The sequence below is a fragment of the Vulpes lagopus genome, chromosome X (genome assembly GCF_018345385.1).
Source record: "Vulpes lagopus strain Blue_001 chromosome X, ASM1834538v1, whole genome shotgun sequence".
NCBI lineage: Eukaryota > Metazoa > Chordata > Mammalia > Carnivora > Canidae > Vulpes > Vulpes lagopus.
Genome location: NC_054848.1, coordinates 104,391,318 through 104,407,684, shown reverse-complemented (window position 1 = coordinate 104,407,684; position 16,367 = coordinate 104,391,318). Strand labels below are relative to the sequence as shown.

Sequence of the window (16,367 nt, the reverse complement as noted above, 5' to 3'; positions counted from 1 at the left end):
GACATGAGTTCTGCTTCTTGATGACTTTGAAGGAATTGGGAGAGATTGGCCTACAGATGGAAAATTAAGAGATGAAATAAGCAACATCTCAGATGTAGGCTAAATTATTCCATTCATAATTATTTACTACAGGAGGTTTTGAAGTGATCATTCTTAGTCATATATGATCCAGTTTGGAGTAAGAGAAGGCAGTAAGGCTGCTTGAGAGGGAGAGTTCTCCAAAGAAGCATTTCAGAAAATCCCATTTTCTTCTCTTCTGTTGACTTCCAACCAAATGAATTTCTAGTTTCCCTGTAACAACAGTTTTAAAGTGTGATTCAAGGACCCAGAAAGTCCCAGAGACCCTTTCAGGGCGTCTGTGACATGCTCCTTTTGCTAACTACATATCCACGTGAACCTGGGTTTTATTCATATACTTCAACCAAAATACACATTGCAATAGATTGAATGCAGAAGCCAATGGGAGAATTTAGTCATCTCCTATTAAGCCAGGCTAAAGATATTTTGTAAAAATGTAAAAACAATATCACTCTCTCACTATTTTTTTCATAAAAGTATTATTTATGTTATCATATAATGGCTCATTATTAATTTAAAATTAAACATTTTCCCTGATTTTTAATTTCTAAGGCAATAATTATTGTACAAACAAAAGCTCTTTGGAGCCCTCAATACAGGGGTTGTATTAGTTATCCACTGCTACATGACAAATTACCTCAAAACACAGTGATTTAGAACAACCAACATTTATTATTTTAGTTTCTGTCAGGAATTCAGGAACAGGTTAGCTGGATGGTGTCAGTCTCTAAGGAAATTTCAGTCAGTTTCTGGGGCTGGAGCCATATGAAGTGTTGACTGGGCTAGAGGATCTACTTCTGAGGTGGTTCACTTAGCAAGGTCGTACTAGTTGTGGAAAGGAGGCCTCATTTCCTCACTACATGGACCTCGCGAGTGTCCCCACAACATGGCTGCTGGCTTCCCCAGAATACATGAAGGTGAGAGCTGTGATGTCTATTCTGGCCTAGTCTGGGAAGTGATGTACTGTCAATTCTGATATCAGTTTGTTAGGAGTGAGTTACTAATTCTAGTCCACACTCAAGGGGAGGGAAATTAAATTCCACCTCTTGAAGGAAGGAGTATCAAAGAATTTGTGGACATATTTACAAACTGCCACAGGGGTCCTGGCACCAAAGAATTTGAGAACCATTTTTTTATAGTATAAGGGATCTTTGGGAAGTTTTTGTCATTCTTTTTTTTTTAATAATGAATTTATTTTTTATTGGTGTTCAATTTGCCAACATACAGAACAACACCCAGTGCTCATCCCGTCAAGTGCCCCCCTCAGTGCCTGCCACCCAGTCACCCCCACCCCCCACCCTCCTCCCCTTCCACCACCCCTAGTTCATTTCCCAGAGTTAGGGGTCTTCCATATTCTGTCTCCCTTTCTGATATTTCCTACCCATTTCTTCTCCCTTCCCCTCTATTCCCTTTCACTATTATTTATATTCCCCAAATGAATGAGACCATATAATGTTTGTCCTTCTCCGATTGACTTATTTCACTCAGCATAATACCCTCCAGTTCCATCCACGTCGAAGCAAATGGTGGGTATTTGTCATTTCTAATTGCTGAGTAATATTCCATTGTATACATAAACCACAGCTTCTTTATCCATTCATCTTTCGATGGACACCGAGGCTCCTTCCACAGTTTGGCTATTGTGGACATTGCTGCTAGAAACATCGGGGTGCAGGTGTCCCGGCGTTTCATTGCATCTGTATCTTTGGGGTAAATCCCCAGCAGTGCAATTGCTGGGTTGTAGGGCAGGTCTATTTTTAACTCTTTGAGGAACCTCCACACAGTTTTCCGGAGTGGCTGCACCAGTTCACATTCCCACCAACAGTGTAAGAGGGTTCCCTTTTCTCTGCATCCTCTCCATTTGTGGTTTCCTGCCTTTTGTCATTCTTGGAAGACAAAGTTTGGTTATTTCTTCATACTTTCTTTAACCCCTGACTTTTTTTTGTCTGTTGTTCTCTATTGCTTTTACGCTTTGCCCAAACCACCTGACAAATTAACCTCAGTCAGGGATCCCTGGGTGGCGCAGCGGTTTGGCACCTGCCTTTGGCCCAGGGCGCGATCCTGGAGACCCGGGATCGAATCCCACATCAGGCTACCAGTGCATGGAGCCTGCTTCTCCCTCTGCCTGTGTCTCTGCCTCTCTCTCTGTGTGTGACTATCATAAATAAATAAAAAAATTAAAAAAAAAAAAACCAAAACAAATTAACCTCAGTCATTGATCTTTAGGAGAGGCTCCTTGCAAATGGGACTGCAGTGAACAATATATATTTATATTGTATTATTATAATATAACCTAGTATATATTAATAATAAAGAATATACTATGAAATTAATTACTAATAAATCAATATTCATTTGTAATTATAGTACCTATAATTATATATAATTCATAATTATATTATTTATAAATAACATTAAAAAATATAAATATACTACATAATTATTAGCTTAAATTAATAAGAGGAGTACCCAGCTGGATCAGTCAGTGGAACATGCAACTCTTGATCTTGGAATTGTGAGTTCGAGCCCCACCTTGGGTGCAGAGATTACTTAAAAATAAAATCTTAAGAAAAATTTAAAAATAAAATTAACAAATGGAATTTTTAAATTATAAATTACATTTCTATATTATAAATGTAATATATTTATATAACATTATACAACAATATGTATTTTTTATATATTGCTTTGTTCAACTCAGCAGAAATTTAGGAAATACCTATTATGTGCCAGAATGCGTCCTGGGCATCAAAAATCAAGACACAATCTCAACTCTCCAAAGCAGTCTAATGTGGAAATAGTCTTAAATGCAGCATAATTCCAAAACCGTCTTATAAGTGCAAAAGAGTATCCAGAGTCTGTCCCTAGAGGAGGCCTACAGGAACAGAGAGCCTCTGCCCAGGGAGCAGGCCTTCACGGAGGAAGTGATATATGAATCTGTAACAGAATCACATGCAGAGCTCATTCAAACTAAACACACCAACCCAGTCCCATTTGAGGCTACCCTGCCAACCTAGACACATTTATGAGTAAGTAAGTAGTAAGTAAGTAAGTAGGAGGTCCTACTTTATTAAGGTCCTGCTGCCACAGCCTCTGTCTTGGGCTCTGTGGGACCCATTTCCTATCGCCTTACCAGGGAGGACTCTATGATTGATTCCTGTGGGGGGAAAATTGATGAATGGCTGGGCACCCAGATTTGGCCCTTTGTGTAGATCAATTCTTGAACGTGTTGCTAAGCCCAAAATAAAAGAAAAGCTAGTAAGAAAATTATATAGCCTGTAGGCTCGAGTAAGTGGTGGTGAGGCACAGCTCCTTTGGGTGTTGGGAACACGAGCTCACCCCGTGATGCTTCTCATCTCTTTTGCAAACTGAAGCATTAGAGTCCGAATTGGAGCCATTCTTCCTCAATTCTCTTGCAGGATAAGAAAGCAAAACAACAGGAGAGTATCTGATTTCATTTAACTCCCTCCAATAGGCATTGTAAACCCTCTTAGGGAGAGTGGAAACTTGGGGATTAAGATGATCTCTTGCTCAATGCCCTGGCCCCTGCAATTTTATGTTATTAGGAGGGCTTGTTTTGGCACAGAGTTAGTACCTCTATAAATTTCTCGGTATGTTGTGCACAGCATTTCACACTGTCCAGAAAAATATATGTGCCTCCAGCACCTCTCATACCCATGCCCAAGCTTCATGCTCTGCGGTTAAAAATATGATAATTGGAAAGGAACCCTATTGTAGTGTTCAGTCTGTGGAGATTGTGAGCAAGCTGTCTGAATCTGATTATGAGTTGAAAAGACCTTTCCCTTATTAAAATAACAACACACAAAGAAATGCAGGATTCCTTTGGTAGCATTCAGAAGTCATCTGTTTGTTTTGTCTGCCCCCAACTGGGTAGTTTGCAACACACAACTAATCTTAGAAATAGCTTAGTTCAATTTAAAGGCGATTTAATACTCAACTGGTGGCCTGTGTATGGGATTCGGTGTTCTGTTAAGGTAGAAATATTGAACGTATCTGTCATCAGATTTGAAACAGGGTGGGACAAGATGCACAAGTAGCAATCAGAATAGAAGCCATGCGATTTCCATAGTCCTTGCCAGCTCTAATATCTTCAACACTTCTCAGATGTCAGCCTCTCCCTCCTTTGCCCTCTTCAATGTCTCTTTCACCACTTCCCATATGATGCTGTTTACTGTGTCATTCACGCACCCCCATAAAGTTTGGTGAAACACTTCAGCAATAGCTGTCCTTTTTCTAAGCCCCAAATCTCAGTTGAATCATCTATTCTGCCTCTCTTCTCTGTCCTGAGCTGCTGGTCCATCCGCTATTGTGCGAGAAAGTCACATAGTCCCTCCACCCCTGTGAAATTGCATCTGTGTATTCCACCCTCCCCTTCCTGCACTGCCCCTCCTCTCCTCCCCCCTGACTTGGTCTGAAGGGGCAATGGATTAGGTGACACTAGTAAATGACCTAGAAAGAAAAGAACAAAAGCTGATCTCAGCTCCCTGGTCCAAAATCAATGCTTACTCCCACTCCCTCTCAGACTGCGGCTCTGGTTTGGCCAGGCAGCTTTGTAAGCTCAGTGGTGCCTTCCACCCTCTGAACAAAACAACAAAGTATGTCCTGAGTGAATCAACGAGTTTCGGGTCTGGTACAAGTCATTCTGCCCTAAATGGGACTCTACTTCTTTCAACATTTGTCAACACCATCTATATGCTGAGCATTGTGTACGGATTAAGCTCTGATGAATAGGAGGAGCTGCTGGCCTAGTTAGGGGGAGGCACACACAAATAAACAATTTTCATACACCAGGTGCAAAAGTGTCAGCAGAGCTGCATCCAAAAGGTTGGCAGCACCATAGCTGGGGAAGTTAGCAGCTCTCCTGCAAAAGTCAAAAAAAGGCTTCTGGGAGAAGGTAATTCTTGAGCCAGGCCTTGGTGGAAGACTAGAAATTCAAAAGATGGAGGAAGGAAAGAAGGGTGTTCCAGGCAAAGGGAACATCATGAGAAAAAAGTATGGGCTCATCTTTAGAACGGGTAGAAAATTACAATTTGGGGTCAGACTGTGAAAGTTTCCCTGCCACAGAATGAAACATGATCCTGTGTCATTCCGATGATAATTATTTTCGCTTATTTGCTTTTCTGGGTTTTCAATTTTTTTTTTAAATAATGAGCTCCTATTACTTTATATTAAGAACAAAAAAGAACCTTAATGATAAAGGAGAAAAGTTCAGGATCTGCAGTTGGGGATGAAAGGCTGTTTTTACTTGTAGTAGTTCCCAATTAGTGCTGCTTTGATGCCTACCCAAGCAAATCCCTGCAAGAAAACTGAGGGAGTCCCCTCCCCCACGACCCAAGAAGGGGGCGCTCCTCTTGCAGACATGGGAGCCCGCCAGGGAAGATCATGTGCACCCAGCTGCAATATTTCAAAATGGCCCGTGCATGCAAAGGGGCCCAGTCTTTAGTTCCACACTTAACACATTGAATAGAATGCTCTATGCAGAGGCTCCCCCCCCCCAGCAGACCGCTGTAAGCAAGTGTTGGGTTTGACCTAAGTGAGAGCCCTAGGCTCTACTATTTATATGTCAAGTGGTATGTTTGGCATGCACGTAGTAGAAGAAAGTGGAGTTGGAATCAAAGAACCTTTCCTTTAATCAAGTTGTTTTTCCCATCCCAGGCAACTAATTGTCCAAACACTCTACCCCTCTGCGCCCCCCCCCCCAGACAATTCAGTTGAGCAGACTGCCTTAGTTCATGGGTGGAGGTTCTTTTGTTGTCTGTTATGGGCTACTGGTACAAAGAAAAGAAATCTGGACTGAGTCATACATGGGTAATTAATATGTCACCTAATTTTGTTTCAGGTACCCTTCTTTAAAGAGAGAAATGGAAATATTTCCACTCACCTCCTTTTAAAATTATATAAGCAGAGGGATAGAAGGCTTTATTTAAAGCAAGATAAAAGCAAAAGACCATTCCTTCCAGGGTCAGAAGGGGTTTAGGAGTGAGTGACAAAGAAGAGGGGAGCTGAGAGGGGGCCCGTAAACTCGGGAGGAGGTAAACTGCTCCTGTCACACTCTGCTGCTCCTCAGGGCAGCAGTGTCAGAGGACATTATCACCTGTTGTTGCTCTTTTGAAAAGCTCATTAACTCTCCAACAGCTTCGAAAGGCTTTCTTCTAGCCTGCAAAATAGTGTGTCTGGATTTATTTTCAAAAATCCAAGTTTCTCTTGGAATCCAAGGGCTCTTTTCCTGCTGGAGGTAGAAGGTTTGGCATGAAGGCATGGCCCACCCTGTAGCAGCAGCCCTGCACCACTCCACACTGGAGGACTCATAGGTCTTGGCCAGTTTGCCGCATGTGCTGGACCCCTGCTCTCTGTCCTCCAGGGAGGAGGAGACTGCCTCACCCCGAGAGGCCCAGAGAGTTATTTGAGAACCTGCATTTGTTTCATTATTCTCAAGTTCTTTTCTAATCAAATGCACCATGGATTCCAATGGGAATAATACACTCTCAAAACCAAAAAGAACTCTGTGTACCTGCGTTTCAAGAAGAATGGCTTTTAGAGAAATAAACATAAAAGGTTATGGGAGAGACGAGTCTAGAAGGAAGTATATATCCAAATATTAACTGTGATTATCTCTTGCTGGGAGGACTAGAGATAGGTTTTTTTTCCCTTCTACCTTTCCATATTTTCTAAACTCCCCATAGTGAGTATATATTTCTTTTACAATGAGAAAGAAAACCAACAGACCTTATTTTAAAAGATGAAGGAAGAAATAGATTTTAATTATTATTTACAGCTCTTGCAGATTTCTTTTCTCTCTCCTCACCGATGCTTGTAATTCACGTCCAGCCACATCTGGCCCTCTTGATTGTCTCCATCCATTGCTCCAAGGGGCATCCCTCCTCCTAGTGGACAAGCTTTTCTTCCTCTGAGACCTAGCTCACCTCTTCCCTATGCTTTTTTGGGGTCACATCTCAATACAGCTGGTAGAACAGTTCATCCATTTAAAGGATAGAATTCAACTGTTTTTAGTATGCACAGAGTTGTGCAACTGCCACCACAATCAATGTCAGAACATTTTCATCACCTCAAGAAGAAGTCCCATTTCATCACCTCAAGTTAAAGTGCCCTTTAACTATCACCCCTCAACCCTCCTTTCTGCCCCCTCCAAGCCCTAAGCAACCACTAATCTCTTTACTCTTTATATAGATTTGCCTATTCTGGACATTTCACAGAAATGTAATCATATAACATGTGGTCTTCTGTGATTGGCTTATTTCACTTAGCATAATGTTTTCAGGGTTCACCCATATTGCAACATGTGTGAATACTCTATTCCTATATAAGGCCAAATAATATTCCATTATATGGACTGTGTTTTTGTTTATCCACTCATCAGCTGATGGACTTCTGTCTTAGTCCACCTTCTAGCTTTTGTGAATAGTATTGCTTTGAACATGCATATACATGCACTTCTTTGAGTGCTCATTTATAATTCTTTGGTATATATACCTAGGAGTAGAATTGCTGGGTCATATGGTAACTTCTATACTTTGTGAATATAGTCACCAAATCGAACTGTTTTCCACAGCAGCTGTACCATTTTGCATTCCCATCCAGCAATGTGAGGGTTCCAATTTCTCCACATCTTCAGCAACACTTGTTGTCTTTTTCATTTTTTTGTCTTTTTTTTATTATAATCATCCTACTGGGTATGAAGTGGTATCTCACTCCGGTTTTGATTTGCATTTCCCTGATGACTAGCTGATGTTTAACTGGACTTCATCTTGGCCTTCCACATCTGATTCTTACACACAATCCCTTTGAAGGCCACTACCATCTTACCAGGCAAAGGCCATTCAAACTGCTCTACCAGGGCAGCCCCGGTGGCGCAGCGGTTTAGCGCCGCCTGCAGCCCAGGGCGTGATCCTGGAGATCCTGGATTGAGTCCCATGTCAGGCCCTCTGCATGGAGCCTGCTTCTCTCTCTGCCTCTCTCTCTCTCTCTCTGTGTCTCTATGGATAAATAAATAAAATCTTTAAAAAAATAAAGGCCATTCAAACTGCTCTACCAGATTAGTCCAGGAGTTTACCCAGCCCAGTAGCTAGCTAGTCTTTGAAAAAGAATACCAGGAAAAATACATGGGGAGAGAACATAGTTGTGCTTATTAATATACACCTCAAAATATAAAGGATCTATCCATCTTGTATGTAGAAAATAGTTACCTGGAACTTGAAAAGAATCTTAATTATATTGCATACTATCTGGAATATCATATATATTTCTTTTTTTTTTTAAAGATTTTATGTATTTATTCATGAGAGACAGAGAGAGACAGAGAGAGAGAGGCAGAGACACAGGCAGAGGGAGAAGCAGGCTCCATGCAGGGAGCCTGACATGGGACTCGATCCTGGGACTCCAGGATCATGCCCTGGGCCAAAGGCAGCACCAAACCACTGAGCCACCCGGGCTGCCCTGGAATATCATATATATTTCATTAAATATTCATATTCCACTGGTTTATAATAATGGTAATATTGGCAACAATTAATGTTATGAGGGGATTACTTTGTGCCAGGGACTATGCTGAACACTTTACATGCATTGTCTCAATCATCATAGCGACCTGTCATTAGCTTCATTTTACAGTCAAGAAAGCTAGGCCCAGATGAGTATAGAATCTGCCTAAGGTTTCCCCGCCAAGTAAGTGAGGGAAGTATCTAGCATTTGACACTTAGGTAGGTCAGTGCTCTTACCTACGACTCCTAATAGGTTTTCAGGGGCTGTGCTGAGAATCCAATCATCATTATAGCATGGCTGCTGAATGAAACTGTGTTCTGAATTCAAAATAATTAATCAAAAAGCATAGTCTCTTCTGGGGTCCATCCTGTATATCCTGTGGCAGGAATGAGTAGTCTATGACATAGGATGGCCTTTTGTCCCCAAGTTACCTTGCTCAAGTTTCAAAGAGATTCCCCTGAGTTCTAGAATTTGATGTCCCAGACCATGCTCACCTTATTTGCATTCTTTGTGGTTTTTGTAGACGTTGATCTTGACCCCACCAAGTAATATCCTTCCATGCAAAAGTAGGAGGTCTTGTGTTTGCAACAGCCCCTTATCCTCTGATCCCCTTGATGTTTAGATGGACCTTCTCTGAATCTTCTCCAACTTGCCAGTGATCTTTATGATTAGCTAAGAAAACTGCAAGGGTTCAGGGGCTGGGAGAAGTTCTGAGTGGGTTTTTTTTTTTTTTTTGGCTTTTTTAACTTCTAGGGAAGCCAATTGGAAAGCTTTGCCATGAGTTCAATTTTTCTTGCCATGTGCTATCTTAGAGAGAGTTTGGAGGTAGGAAGAGGCCTAAGGGAAACTCTTTCATTAAAGAGCAGGCCGTAGTCTCCCATAGACTAATGGCCATATTCTATTTCCTCATGGAGTGGGGGGAATTACTTAGCCTCAGCCTTTACTCTTTCAGTATCCACTCTTGGGAACTGTATTATTACCTTGTAAAACAGAGCATCTCTCCTATTAGCGTTAATTGAACCCATCTTTTTTCTGTTAGAAACTATAATGTTGACTTTTATTTTCAGAGCCCTGTATTGAGCCTCTTCGCTTTGGAGATTGACAAAGCTCAGCCACCAGGAGTAGGCTGCAAGGGGGTCTGAGCATGGCAGGAAGCAACTGTTGGGGTATCGGGAGTTATATATATCCTGATAACCTTTCTTGAGTTGTTATGTCCATCACCCTGGCTATACTGTGACCCGAGCCTTTGTGAAGATGTGCTGAGTATTGTAAATGCTCTCCTCCTTCTAGATCATCAGTTGAAATGAATCGTTTTATGGTAATAAAATGGAAAAATGCAAGAAAATAATTTCTACCACTCTTCCTTTTTTGGCCAGATCTGAAAACAACCCCCAGAAGGGTTTTCAGGGCTCAGGACTCCCACCAGTGTCCAAATGAGATTCAGGCCTCTGGCTCCTCCAGAGGCCTATATATCAGGCCAGTCCATTCTTAGCCTGGAGACAGTATTGAATAATTACTCCACTGCCAGCAAATTCCCTGGCCGGAGTCTCCAAAAACTTAGTAGAGACTTAAGATAGACTTGGTTATGAAGAACACTTTAACTTCCTTCGTACCAGGAACATTGCTTTAGAAAAATAAAGAGTATTTTATTTTTACTTGTTTACCATTGGACATCTATTGTATAGATATTTTAATATTTCCTTAAGAGCATATACACTTTTCTCTGGTCTCTGGTGTCTTATTTTGTGTATCCATGTACATCTGAAACAAGATAATAGGCCAGAAATTTTGCTGGGTATTTATGTGTGTGTGTTTATACATCTTTGCATATATTTATTTGCTTGCTCTCTTCTCTCTGTCTCTGTCTCTCTCTTTTTCTCATGCACACACACACACACACACACACATTTGTCTTATTGTAGCATGAAAGCCAAAGCAAATAAATAATAAAATATACTAGGATCCACTCCCTCCTGCCTCCACCCCCACCCCATAGTTACCACAATATACAGACAAAGAACAATGAAACCTTCCTCTTCTAGCAGATGTGAGTTTCTCTTACTATATTGTCAGGAGAATTTCCTAGAGCGTACAATGCTCTGAGCACCCTGTAATTCTGATCTGCAACTATTAGCCCAAGCCTATATGGAAAGAGGCCGTCTCTAGGGTAATAGCATTGTAAATTACAATCAATGCACTCAGTTACGCCCAGAAACCAAAAGATACGTCGTGCTCCAGTGTGCCTTGTAATCAGCACCTTTGAGAATGTAGGTAACAGCATTCTGAACAACAAATGGAAGCTGAACGTGTAAGAAAATGAATGTTGGAATTAAATCATCCTTCTGATAGGAGCAGCACCTTATATGGCAAGCAACTTTTTTTTCTAATATCATTTTATTGATTTTTTTAAAACTAAATTGTGGCCTTGTAACCAAGAATGTCTTTTAAAATCATTTATTGCTCTAATCAGCCTGGCAGAGCCTTTCTGTCATGCTGATAAGGAAATTAAACTTTTCTCATACTGGGTTTACTTGCCTCTGATGCACAGATGCTTTCCTTTTCTTTCAGGGAACTAATTCAGAAGTTGAAATCTTTCATCAGCTTCTACAATGCTTTGCCTGGCTATGTCTGCAGCCATAGCCCTGTGGCTGAAAACGACACTCTTTGCTGGAATGGACAAGAACTCGTGGAGAGGTAATCTTTTTTTGAATGTTAACTATAGCAGTATCTAAGAAATACTCATTGTATGTTCATCTCAAGGTTAGTCATACCTTCTCTCTGCCTTCATTAATTTCACAAGAAAAACTCTAGAAGAAATCTACATGTGAGCATCTGTGACATGCCAGATGCTACCTATATAACCCATAGCCCTTACAGAATTTACAAAGTTAGAAACATGTTGAGAAATATGTATTCAGGGACATTTTACAAGATGTAGAGCATAAAACAGCTCTTTTGTTTGTCTTTGGCTTCTCCATCTCCCTGTTATGTGGACCCTTATTTATTTATTGGTTTGCAGAAATCATATACACACACTAATAGCCATCAATTAGTGAGAGTTAACTACGTATTAAGCACCGTGCTAAGGGCTTGCCTATATTAACTCTTTTTATCCTTACATCAATCCTCGGAAGTAAATGCCATTATTTTCCCCTATTTTATAGATGAAGATAGATGAAAGAAGAATGGGGAGGGAAAGAGAAGTACCATTTCACTGAGCACTGTTGCTGAAATGGTTGATCATTGAGTATTAGTATAATATTCACTAACATTTGTCATCTGTGAAGAATTTTCTCGTCACTGAAAAGGAAATAATATATATTCACTCATTCAGCAAATACTTACTGAGCACCTTCTAAGTGCTGGTCATGTTGAAGTGAAGAAAACAGGCAAAATTTCCTCTCCTCCCAGAGATTTCTTTAAAGATTTTATTTATTTATTCATGAGAGACACACAGAGAGAGGCAGAGACACAGGCAGAGGGAGAAGCAGGCTCCTCCCAGGGAGCCTGATACAGGACTTGATCCCCTGAGCCAAAGGCAGATGTTCAACTGCTGAGCCACCTAGGCGTCCCTAGAGCTTTCATTCTAGTGGGCTGATGGCGCTCCTAACCTCCATTGCTTCACATGTACAAGGCATATTTTGGGATTAAGTAATGAAATCAGGAGGGTAGAAAGCTTAGGAAACCATGGGGAGTTGATGAACAGGCTTCTGAAACTATTTGTCCAAGTGGCAGCGTCTTGTCGAAGAAAATATAGAAGATACTTGAACTTGATTTCTGAACCTTTTCCTAATGAGTTGCCTAGGGCAAGTGACTTAATCTCTCTGGGCCACAGTTTCCCCACTTAAAAAAGAAAGATGGTTGGATTAGAACCCTTCTAGCTTTGGCAGGCTGTGGGTTGTTTTTTTTTTTCTTACCGGTTCATTCATTCATTCATTCATTCATTCATTCATTCATTCATACTTTTATGTTTTGAGATACTATAGGTTAGGCACCATGCTAGGTGCCAGGGATATGAGGGTGAAGACAGGTGAAGCAGGCAAGTTGCCTGCTTTGAGGAGCTTGCAGTCTAGTGGGAACCAACATCACAGCATGGGATAATTAATCATGATGCCCAATGGAATGAACTAGCAATGTAATGTAATGGACCAGAGGAAGGCTTTGGAGCCAGGTAAACTTGGGTTTGCATCCCAGTTCTGCTACTTACACCGTGGGGCCTTGGGTGGGTCCCTTAATGTAGAAATTCCCAAGGCCCTCTTTTGTAAGGGAAAGGCATCTCACTGGGTTGTTGCCACTATTAGGTGAGGTCATAAACATCAAATCTGTAGCCAACTGGAATATACCGGAACCTCAGTTCATGTTTCTTCTCTTTCTTCACCCTCAACCCCTTCTTTTCCCCACACAAGGCAAACCACATGCCAGAAAACAGCTTGTTTCTCAACTAAGTTGTTTTACTGACCGGGGACAGTGAGAACGAGGTGCTAATGGGATGAGGCATTGAACTTGCATGGAGATAGACTTCTCTCCAGCAAATGTGAATCAGGCTACAGGGATTAATGGCCCTGTGAATCCACTCCACTCTGGAGAAATAGTATATATTTATTATCCTAAAATCTCATCAGGTTCTAAGTAGAATCATGAAAGTGTACTTAACTGTTATGACATTTTTTAAAAATTGTCAGAGAAAAGCAGTTGGTATTTGGCTTTATAAAAAGCAGATGCTGTAAAACAGGTATAAACAATATAATCCTTAAAGAAGAAAATGCCCACAGGTCAAATATGTGGTTCTTGCATGAGCTTCATGAGAAACCATCCCAGTGACTTACCCACTGTGATGCTAATATGGTAAAAAAAAAAAAAAAAGAACAATTCCTGAATATTAATTTGTTTTAAGCAGCCCCTAGGTCTCCAGGATCACGCCCTGGGCTGAAGATGGCACTAAACCACTGAGCCACTGGGGCTGCCCTAACTGAAGTTTTTTTTGTTTAATTTGCTGGCTCTAAAGATCTCAGGGTATCAAACAAAATAATAAAATAAAACGAATGGTATAGTATAGAGAAAAGCTATTATTTCAAACCCATAATTCTATTTCTGAAAAATCCATTGTTTTAAAACAGCTTTTATTGTTGATATGTGCTATCCAGGGAGGGAGAAAGAGAAGGAAGGAAGGAAGGAAGGAAACAACATATTTGTAGATGGTATAAGGGTACTGTAATCCAGGAAGCAACTCTTCCTTGGTTAGTAACCTCAGGTTATAATTAACCTATTCTTAAATTACTGACCTAATGTGATGATGGGCCTAGGGAATAGTGTCAACCCAGATTTTTTAAAAAATTACTCAGAAATATACATTTAATAATATGCAGTTCTGTAGCCTGAGGGCATGTGTGCCCTCGACTTGTACCATTTGTAAAGATTAGCTTCACACTGCACATCTCATCTATAGTAAAACCTCTTTCCAGAGCTTTTCATTGAATTTCTCATTTCATTCAGTCTTAAGTAACAGTTGTCACTTCATATTGTCAAATCAGGTGTAACCTTGGTATCTTTATAGGTTGGGTTTGTATTCTTTTCCAATATTTTACTTTTAGTCAAGAAAACTTAAGAAAATCAAGGATCCCAAAAGGAAACAAAACTTGTCAGTGGAGACACCTGATTAAAAGGAAAATATTGATGCCAAGGAAAACATGGATCAATATCCATGATAGCTGGGTTGTCAGAGCCATTTATACCCTCCCTCTATGAATGTACATACAGACCACTCAACTTTTCAAGAGTTTGACAAGTCATTGCCTCTCTAAATATGGTCATATTTCACATCCATTCAATTGTTAGCTCTTTTGAAACCCATCAATTGAAATATGAATGAAGAGAATGTTTTCATGGATCTAGTCTGAGAGAGTACCACATAAGCCTATCATTTGTCCTTCTGACCTCCCCACCCCAACCCTACTGGCCATCTTGGCTTGAGATAAACATTGTCTCCGGGATTTAGCTGAGAAATCTTAGAATTAACGAAGTTGGCTCCTGTGAGGCACACTCTTTCATCTGGGCTCCCATGTATCCTACAGGCAAAGATTTCCTACAGTTGCCAAAGGCGGAAGGAAGATCCTCCATCTTTTACCTTTGTGGAACTACAGAGAATTTCAATTAGGGCATTCCTGAGAGCAAGAGAAACATAAAGGATCTCATGGAGTAAATTAACACTGGGTTTATCAACAGCTAAACAGGTTTTGCCTGCACTGGTGCTGAAGATACCTGTATGTAGAGTGAGCAGTTTAGTGAATACATCCCCATACCCCCTCCTTATACCCCTCTTTCAGGACTGTTAGGCCAAACATATGGATCACAGACTAAAATTTTCATTCTTCTTCTGGATGGTTTGATACCATCTGGAAGTTAAGCCCCATTTTACTGTCAAGTCATGTTTATCTTTAAGTTAACATAACAGGAACTACTTAAATTTATACATGTGCAAAAACTGCTAGTTAGAAAAAAAGTGCTATCTCCTCTTGACATTTGGCATCTGATAATTCAGGTTCATTCAACAAAGACTGAGCACTTCTTATATACCGGGCCCAGTGGGGCAGAGTGATAAGTAGAATCCAGTGCCTGACCCGGCTGAGGAGTTTACAATTTAATGAGAAGAAAGGAGAAATAACCAGCCAGTGTCCTTCCTCACAAGTCCAGGGAGACTTCCCTTCAGAGGCATCAAAGAAGAAAAGCAGAGGCTCTACTTATCCATATCAAGCGTGTGTGTGTTATTGAGGTGAAATTCACATAACAGAAGATCAGCCATTCTAAGGTATATAATTCAGTGGCATTTTGCACATTTGTGGTATTATATAATCACAACCCCTGTCTAGTTTTAAGACATTTACATGTCTCCAAAAAGAGATCTTGTACTCATTAGCAGTCATTCCCCACTTACCTGCCTCCCCCAGCCTCTGGCAACTGAGAATCTGCTTCCTGTCTCTATAGATTTACCTATGCTGGATGTCCAATATAAATAGACTCATTGACTTAGCATAATGGGGTTTTTGTTCTTTTGTTTTGTTTTGTTTTGTTTTTAGCATAATGTTTTTAAGGTTCATCCAAGTTGTAGCATGGATTAGTACTTCGCTCCTTTTTATGGCCAAATAATATTTCATTGTCTAGATGTAGCACATTTTGTTTACCCATTCATCAGTTTTCTACCCGTGTTCACCTGAGCCCTGAGCAACTACTGCTCTGTCAGGCCCCACCCACCACCCCTGGATTCTGTGTGGTTCCCCCTTAACCTTAAGAACAGGACAGCCAAACCTCCAGGCCTTCCAGCCCCAACATCCTTGACCACAACCTAAAGGCTAGCCTTTCCCTCACGTCTCCTGCTCCTTATACCCCTTTGCAGTTCTCCTGAGTCTTTGTTCTAGGCCCCATGTGTATGACCAACTAGCCTCTCCTACAATCGGCACACCTCCCATAGGGTTTGATGCTTCCCTGGTGACTTTGAAGCTTATTGGTTCTGTATATACAAGGGCTTGTACTTTATGGCACAATGCTTTAGCTCCCTTTGTGACTCGGTCCTGGCTGGTCTTGTTCCTTGTCATGTTGCTAGGCTGGTTGGGCCTGGATCCAGATGTCAGCTCCAGAATACTGCTGTTAGCTACTTGGCAGTTCTACTTAGCCACCACCACTGCTGCTCCTGCTGCTGCTGCTTCTTTAAAAACTTTTTTATTTATTTATTTGTGAGAGGCAGAGATATAGGCAGAGGGAGAAGCAGGCTCCCT

At 40.9% G+C, this 16,367-nt stretch overlaps 1 protein-coding gene across 1 annotated transcript in view; it reads left to right on the top strand.

Moving 5' to 3' along the window:
* GPC3 (glypican 3) overlaps nt 1-16,367 on the top strand; it is a 434,855-nt gene that overhangs the window by 284,496 nt on the left and 133,992 nt on the right. The window contains exon 5 of the mRNA XM_041741320.1: nt 11,167-11,292. Within this exon, the coding sequence (XP_041597254.1) occupies nt 11,167-11,292 (126 nt within the window). The remainder of the gene's footprint in view (nt 1-11,166; nt 11,293-16,367) is intronic.